Genomic DNA, 9,397 nt, shown 5'->3' on the forward strand with positions numbered 1-9,397 from the left:
AATTGCAGCTTACTTAACAAAATTTCATGATTTACACAGTCAAAAGCCTTTGCCAGATCACAGAAAATTCCTCCTACATGCCTTTTTTGGTCAATTGATTTTAAAACATTGTCTGTTAGCTTGAATGCTGCATCTTCAGTGGATACACCCTTCCTAAAGCCATACTGTTCTGGGACCAATATGTTGTTACAATGCATATGCTGATTTATCCTGCTGTACATGACCTTTTCAAGTATCTTAGAAAAAGTAGATAATAATGAAATCGGCCTATAGTTCGTCATACTGTACTTATCTCCTTTTTTGAACACTGGTTTTACTATTGAAATTTTTAGACGGTCTGGGAAAATGCCTGTGTATAATGAGTGATTACAAATGTGAGTTAAAGGGCAACTAATTAAATCAGAGCAAGCTTTCAGAATTTTGCTTGTTACTTCATCAAATCCTGATGAGTGACACGGGCCCCGCTGCTTAAAGTCCCTCCCGGAGGACTTGTTCCCTGAATTTTTCCACCCTTAAAAATTCGATGACCTCCGCCGGGTATTTGAACCCGCGTAGTACGAGTCATGAGGTGGGAACATTACCTCTAGACTACGGAGGCCGCTTATGAAGTTACATACTTAGAGGAGAGTAGGCAGTGAAGTTTTCATAAAGCGCCTGTTATGAAACCGAATCAATCATAGCAGTCACCACAACAATTGGCCTCAGCCTGTGCCAGTTTAACGTAGATTTTCTTAGGACAACAGCTTTAATATTGTGATCACGTAGAAGACAGTATATGAAGTGACCGATTACGGTCTGGAGGACACGAATTCTATTTCCGGCAGAGGACAGAATTTTTCTCTTCGCCATCACGCACACACCAGCTCCAAATCCAACAGTATCGTATCGAATGGATACCACTGGGCTCTTCCTAAGAGTGCGAAGCGGTTGGAACGTGAAACTAACTACTGCCCTACCTATAGCGCGACCAAGGAAAGAATGACCACAGATTCTCTCCCGCCCTCCCATCTACCTGCCTTCCTCCACTCCTACCAGTTGTCACCCAATTCGCTCCAGCCTTCTCTGTCGCTTTGCGGTCTTGCTTTATTATTGGTGTCGAAAGACAGTGGAGCAGCCTATCTGAACCCCCACCACTCGTGTTCATTCTTTGCCTGACCCTACTAGGACTACTAGCTTAATAACGCATGGAGGTTAACTCCAGTCTTCCATTACCCCTTAATGAAGTACGTGTATCTACAATAATTTTACCTGTGACATTCCCGTATGAGAACTGGAAGAGTTCAGTCGATAAAGCAAATGGCTACGAGCTGGACGGCCGGTGTCCACTGAAATGGACCTAGTGGGCCTCAAGAGTCTTTTTGGAAATCAAGGCCGAAAGAAAAGATTTATCCCTTCCGGGACATGAACCCTTACCGTTCCGACAATGGCCAGACTACGCTATCTCGGCTCATATACACGTAAAGTTTCGTGTATTATATTTTTATTGTATCTCTTATTATATTACGCCTTACATATATAGGTAAGATAATTATTAATATAATTTATAGGGAAGGATTTAACAGACAGTGGAAGCCACTACGCTTGAACCACGTACCTACAGAATACAAAGAAATTACTCTACCACTGTCCGTTTCCATCAAAATATGGAGCAGGTGCACTATCACACACAAACACATATACATCACAAAGTTTTATTTCCCCATACCCTCTTGGTTCAAAGAAAAGTTACGCTTGCCGTCACAGCTCCATCCCTTCAAATTGTGGAAGAGGAGCGCGTCTGGCAAAAGCTCTTCCACAGGCGAGACAAACTCCTATAGTCGTCTACAATTTAATCTGCCATTTTGTATTCTACCACGGAGCTCTCCACACCAAACAGGGTTTCAAATCTGGCTATAGGATCATCGGTGATCGATTGTGATTAGATTATCAAGGTTACTTCTTGTAAATAAAAAATTAAAGGTTTTACCATAAGTAAACAATATACTAATCCACGTAACACGTTTCTCGAACTTGCAATAATAAAGAGGTAAGCAAGCATCAGCAGGGTAAGGACATATGATTAAAAATCATAGAAGTGGCTGTGGTAGGAACGGCGATGTGACACTGAAGATGACTAATAAGCCGAAACATGCCTGTCATAAAATTTAAAAGAATTTGTGTTACGTGCAGATGGTCACATATGAAATACCTATTATTGCTGGATGTCACTAGAACTGACTCAGAAGTCAGTCCAGCAGATGTTTGATTAATTTTTGTATTCAAAGAAATGATAATGTGATCACAGATATACATAGTGGCCCAAAAGTCAGAGAAATATATAGTAAACTGAAAACTAAAATAGTTTAAAAATTTATTAGTGTATTTATAAAGTGTTCAAAATGAGATCCTCCATGTTAAACGCACAAACTACAACGCTGCGATATGTTACTACAAATTGCCTGACACGTTTAAATTGGGACACTGCCGTTAATACGAGAGAATGTGCCAAGTTAATTGACATTTGGACCACTATATATGTATATGCGGTGATGGACAAGTCAGGATTTGTAACATGTTTCACACAACGTTTGGTTGACATAACCCTCCACAGTGCATGAAATTACACCGTGTGAACCTATTTGGAAAAGTCTTTACTAGGACTCAAAAAAATCTGGCACCTATTGTGTCACAAGACAAATTAAAACGGAGAACATATGCAACAATCCTGTCACATTCTAGAATATGTCTGAAACTTAAAGCTTTCCCATTTGTTACCAAATACATCATATGCCAGTTTGCATTCTTTAAAGAGTTTCTCTGTATATAAAAATGACGAACTGATTCAATGTGTGAATAGTCATTTCCCAGTATGATACCTTATTATTTGTTTGGAAAAATGTTAACTCAAAATGCTGATCTACAAAACATACAAATAGGTTCAAAAAGACACACAAAAGTTGTTTGAAACCAGGAATAAATGGAATTTATATATTTTGAGTTCGTTCGATTATGGTGTAACTGGAGCAGTATATATGAAATGACAACATCCAATACAGCTTTTAGTAATCCACTTTTATCAATTTCAAAAATTCTTAACTCTCTGACAAGACACCGGTTTGACTTCGTATTAATGTTTTGTGATTCACAAGACAAAAGAAGAGCACAAAAAAATCCCCCGTTGTTATCACATCTCTCTGTACAAATGCTATACAAAAATGCTTCAGCATGACAACAATATATTATATACAATTATTAGTAGTATTACACAAAATTCCTATACTTAAGATGACTGTTTTCAACAGCATACACTATTTGTAGAGTGCCCAGCACATTTAATCTCACAACTAACATGTATCCCATGTTTTCAACATGAGAAAGAGCAAACTAAATTTGCGTTCCTTTAAAAACAACATTATTATTAACTTCACTCTGTTTATTGACAACTTTGGATCCATTCCATCTGATTTGCCAGCAGATGGCAAAGAAATCACTATGACGTTCAACTGCAATCTGTGATCAAGTTTTGAATCTAGACTCAGCCCTGACTCAACTCCCAATTCCTCTCTATGGACAAGAGATAGTATTATTTAAGAGCATGCTTCAAGAAAAAACAGATATTTCAAAATTGTTGCTCAGTAAGAATATAAAATCAACAATGTGATTAGGCAGTTTAGATACTGTAGTTAACTGCAGGCATAACCAACTGAGCACTTAGACACTGTGCAAACACTTGTACAGTGACATGTCTGTGCTGCTTCATATATTAAATTGAAAACTCAAACGTATTTTGAGACAGGACAATATATTGCTGTTTTATTTTATATTTTGAGGGACTGTACTTTAACACACCCCATGAATTAGTACATTGCCTTAGGTTCTAGCCCATTATTAGGTGTTTAACACCTCAATACTCCTCTATTCTTTCCTTGTATTAAATCAAACTTAATATTACAAAATGAAACTACACCTCAATCATACTGTGGAAAAATCGCGATACTGTAAGAAAAACAGCTGACAAATCAAGAACAACTTACAACCGTCTGAAAGTATGGATAGGCCGTCAGAGATGTACAAGCCTTGAACACTGGGGCTACACAATCTAGGAGAGCTACATGTTCTATTTATAATATTCACACTTTGTGTAATTAAGTCAAATATCACGATAACATTCTTTCACAAATACTGTTTGACCAGATTAGCGTAGAAATAACTCAACCGAATATAAACATAAATAAAAATAAAAATTTAAAACGTTTGTACTGTGTAGAAATTTATCATTCTCAAACAACAATTTAACATTTTGCCACCAAAATGCGTTCTTTGTACAACATGCACAAAATTAACACATATGGGCCTGGTTTCGTCTGTCCTCATATTACAAGTCGACAACTTCTGGACGGATTTTTATGAAATCTGGTATCTGCATTATGCCATTTAGTACATTATCTAAATGTAGGATTTTAGGCTCTCAAAACGGTGGCAAAAAGTTAAAGCTATCTCTTTTAAAAGGCCGTGGAGACACAAAGGGTTGTGAGACGTCGAAGCTCCCACATTTTCCCTAGACAATCGGCTCACAGATGGGAGTGAGGTTGTCAGTCTTATTGGCCGGCAGCCCTTTAACCCCAGGAAGATTCCTTGTATTCATTTGTTTTACAAGCTGAGTAGACCCAAGGAACATGGTGCTGCTGGAAGGATTAGGTCAATTGAAAATCCAGAGACCTCAACGGGTATCGAACCCGCGACCTTCCGGCTTGTAGCATAGTGCCTCAACCAACTATGCTACCGGGTATACCTCTCAAAGCGGTGGTTATGAGGATTTCTATCTTCTGGGATATAAAGCCGTGCAGTCCCTTGGAATTCAGACACCGCTTGCAGGAACGTAGTGCCCCGAGCATCAGGGTCGCATAAGCCAAGCAATATGCCAGCATGAAAGCAGACGGCGAGCATAGTTGTAGACCTATGTAATCTTGCTAGTGTCCTATAAAATATGAATATAATTGCAAGAGCTAGGAGCATTCAGAATGCAAAGTTGCAAAGAACGCACGTGAAAATTCTGCGCATTCTGGTGAGGTGTACAATTTTCCAAACTTCATTTTTAAAAAGATTTAGAGCAAACAACATACAGATTAAATTTAGAAATCAAATAAAAGAGTCAAGAAAAACGGTTTCATGTAACAATTCTGTGCGTTCACTTACAGTATAATTTGTTTATAAATTGATCTACAAAGACACATTAAAAGACAGAGAATTTCTTAACTACCGCTATGTAACGCCGCAATCTTCCACTCCAAAAATTTTTCCCCAAAATTCTAAGTTATGCCTTTACCTTAAGTGCAGTCAGCTAAAAGCTGGAGAAAAATGAAACATTTCTGTATGAGTACCAAGAAGAATAGATGACTTTTTGAAATTCAAATCTTTTATTTCATCCGAAATGATATATGTAATTTTGAATAAATTTAACTCTGTTATAGGTTATTTCGTTCTATGAGATAACATCTTTCAGTGAGAATATACAATATTATATTTGAAGTGTCATTATAGGTGTAATTTCGGCATTAATAGAAACAAAGAAGAAACGACGCAGAACTATCTATTGTTGAGTAGCATAATCTCTGTATAAGGTTAATTTCTACTTCCTACAATTAAGAATTTATCTGGTAAATCTAAAATTGGATGTTTTACAAATCAGGAAGTTCAGTTCAATCCTAATAAGTCTATATATTCTTAAATATGTGTAGGAACACTCTCAAACTCCGGCGCAATACCGAAGTAAAAAATAACGTGATTTTCTATTTGATTGCATTTGGCCACTTTCATTTAGATTAGGTTTATTTATCATACATCCAAAACCTCTGGTTCAAGACAAAAAGTACACTTCAAGAAGAAACGTGTTTACACTCTGTGATAAGTATGATCTTTGGAATTATTTTAGAAGATGAAGTAACACCTTATCCCCCACTTTAAATTTGTTTTCTACTCTTAGTTCTCTAACATGTTCATAACCTTTAACTAACTATAGATTTGAACTTTAAAATGCAGAAATATAATCTCTTTCTCATTAATATAAATTCATACAGTACTTTGAAATATGTTTATGCGTCAATTATCATTAGCATTAGTTTGGAAGAGACAATGACTCAGATCCATAGTGACTATTTGAAATGACATTAATTAAACAGTATAATATAAATAAATAATCTTCAAGAAGAAAGAACATAAATTATGTGAACAAGTTTCCCATGCAAGATTTGTAACTCATTTTGAATTGATCAAGAAAAATCAGTCTTCCTTTTAATTTGTGATGACAGAACGCATTACATTTTGCGTTGTTTTCGTCTACGCCGGGCTGCTTGCGGATGCATATCAAAGATGGTAGCAGCCACATCAGAATTAAACAAAACAAATATGTTTACCATCAGACACAGAAGTACCATCTCAAGATATGGGATAATTAAATCACTTGTTTCAGTATCTTCATTGTATATTTGAAAATTCTTCCATACCTAACTTGAGGTTGCGGTTGGGTTTCTGATGTATATCTGTAAGCGCAACTTCCATATAACATGAAGATGTTCGGAACTGATTTGTCGGTCAAATTGCAAATGTTAACAAAAATTTCAAATTTTGAGCTCAAGAATGGTTCTAAATCACAGATGCTACCTAATATACAAATAATTACTGGTCAGGCGCATATCCGATTTGTCTTTAAAAGAAATTCAATATACATAGTTGTGATAATGCACTTCTTGGAACATGTTTATGTTCACTTAGTTCCAGCAAGTCCCATTCGATATATCCAGGACTTACTTGGGGTAGAAAGGATGATACCAATAATGACATTCAACAAAGGAAATTAACGATATTAATTTGGAATCATTTCTGAGAATAAAAGAAATATTCCTGCAGAAATCAATATTGCAAAGAAATTTGTAAGTTTGAAAATGTATGCGTTACCAAATGATTTAATGTCATATTAAAATACAATTCAATCAGCCTTTCTGATCAGACAAGCAACAGATCAATCTACTGAAGTCAGTGAGTGTTAATACGTTATCCATATCCGGTGAAAACTGTATTGATGGTAAATGAAATACAAAACTGAGATAAACTAATCGTCTCTCTTTCGCCTGAGTTTTCCTTCAGTCTGGATGGTACGAGAAACAAGGTCCACACACTCTGCAAGGGAAGGCTCACTGCTGTCCACGCTGTAGTCAGCACCGGCCACTCGCGAGAGAGTCAGGATATAGGAGCAAGCTATGCGTAGGACGGACAACTTGGACAGCTTCTGGTTATGAGAGTATGCTGGGATCGCTCGTCGAAGTGTGTCGAACGCTGCACTTATGGTATGAACTCTTGTCCGTTCACGAGCATTCGCTTCTATGCGCCTCTCTCGCGTCATGTTTTTGTAGTTCCTTTGCTGACCAGCATTTAGACTACTCTGTTTGGGTTTCTGCTGATCATTGTTGTTAGATGATGTTGATGCTATTGACGAGGGGCCCGGCTTTTGCTCGTCGTGCCCTTTAGAATCTTTTGCACCACCAAGCAAAGATTCCACACTGAACTTCCCATTACTTGTTCGCTGTTTCAAACTTGAACTCAGATCTTCCACCTCCGCCGTGTTCCTGTCCTCACACTCTGACAACGTCCTTCTTCCAACAGAGACAGAACTAGCGGCTTGAGTAACAGAAAAATCAACAGCCTCAAACCTTTGAGTCCTACTGACATTAGCTGAGGGATATCTGACAATGGTTTCACTAGCTATGGGACGGTCCTGAACTTGCGTAGTCATGCCACGTCTTTCGGGTAAGATTCGAGACTGTGATATCCCGAACCTACCCACAGGAGTCAAACCTCTCACTATAGCACCTGCTACACCATAAAATCTCACGTCCTCAAGTCTTCCAGGTACATCGAATCTCAATCTATTTGCATGTGTCGAAGCTGTTGACGGATGCACTGGTCCCTCCGACTGGGAAACTTCAGAGCCATGCAACGTCTGCTCTCTACTCTGAGGAATTCTGTCATCATCTGCATGAGACACGTTCTTCAATACCAGTGATAACGGTTCGTCTTGCTGGTGGGGCAGATTGGGTACCCGGTCATTGTAAGGTTGCGCAAGATTGGGCTTGGCAGGGGGTCTTGACACTGTGATGTATGCAGACTGGCATCGTCTCGGTATAGGTGCGCGCGGGAGATGAGCTGGAGTGTAGGACGGCGGCGGTGGGGATGGAGTACTGACTGACGCCGAGACACATTGTCTCACTTCCTGACGTACTGATGGTTGGGTTACTGTCTGCTGGCTCCAAGGCCGGAAAGGACTTGCCGGGCTTGACCGCGGGTTTATGGCTCCAGGAAGAGAAGTCACGGACGAGGGTCGCGGTGGGCGATCTACCTGAAGGATTGGTGATGCTTTCTTGTTGCTCTCGGTGTTGATGAAGTGACGTCGCTTCTTATAAGGAGGAAGAACATCGTCATCCTCGCTTGCAACTTTGCGAGGCTCAGCACATTTGCGTTTATTCTTGATGTTTCGTAGACTGATGGGCAGCACTTTGACCTCTACGCTGTCTTCACTGACGTCTGTAGGCGAGTGGAGATCGTCTTCAGCCTCTAAAGGATCTTCTAAATCTTCGCCGGAGCAGAACCCTGCGTCTCGCTCGTTCTCCTCAGACATCTCACCACCTGGAAAATGGAAAAATTCAGATTTTATTATAACTAACCGGAACTTGGACATCGGATAATTCTTCACGGATACCAAATATATAATAAAGCACACATTCAGTGGAGACTCGCGGGAACGTAACGCAAAGACATTGGCGATTCACGCTATAATCTCGTTGATTTCGCCCTGCACTTTTACAGCAGCTAATTCATTCATAAGTAATCTGTCAGACGACAGGTCCAAATTCTCTTCCAAAACAGTTCCTCCACTTAATGCGATCTAAGGTTTCTCCTTCAAATGAAAACATCCTCTTCTGTCCCCAAGGTCATCCAGCATCTTCTTACGTCTTCTTCCTCGTCTTCTGGTCACTTCTATCCGCCCATCACTTCTTCTAGAAGGCAGTTACCGCGTAAGATATGACCAATCCAATTAGCCTTCCGTTTTCTTATTTCGTGTAGGATATTCCTCTGCTCCCTGATTCTAAATAACACTTCTTCATTTCTCACATAATCGGTCAAACCGATCTTCTCCATCCTTCTCCAACACCACATTTCGAAGCTTTCCAGGTGTTTCTGATCTACTGCCCTAAGTGTCCCAAGTTTCAGCCCCATACAGAGAGCCATGCTCCAAATGTAGCATTTCACTAGTTTCTTTCTCAAATTTAAGTCCAATTTGCTGGTAAAAAGATTCTTCTTCTTGCTAAATGCGGCTTTTGCTATGGCAATCCTAGATTTAATTTAACAAGACACCCTTCCATCA

At 39.1% G+C, this 9,397-nt stretch overlaps 1 protein-coding gene across 3 annotated transcripts in view; it reads right to left on the minus strand.

Moving 5' to 3' along the window:
- The window catches only part of LOC111873038, a 200,333-nt gene that overhangs the window by 57,598 nt on the left and 133,338 nt on the right, over positions 1-9,397 (minus strand). For 2 of the 3 annotated variants that reach the window (XM_023867405.2, XM_023867411.2), the window contains exon 2: positions 4,748-8,658. The exons of the other annotated variant lie outside the window; for it this stretch is intronic. In XM_023867405.2, coding sequence (XP_023723173.1) covers positions 7,088-8,650 — 1,563 coding nt within the window. In that variant the 5' untranslated portion in view covers positions 8,651-8,658 and the 3' untranslated portion in view covers positions 4,748-7,087. Of the gene's footprint in view, positions 1-4,747; positions 8,659-9,397 lie in introns of those variants that run through there. 3 annotated transcript variants of the gene reach the window in all.

This window comes from Cryptotermes secundus, unplaced genomic scaffold, assembly GCF_002891405.2.
Source record: "Cryptotermes secundus unplaced genomic scaffold, Csec_1.0 scaffold1175, whole genome shotgun sequence".
Taxonomy (NCBI): Eukaryota; Metazoa; Arthropoda; class Insecta; order Blattodea; family Kalotermitidae; genus Cryptotermes; species Cryptotermes secundus.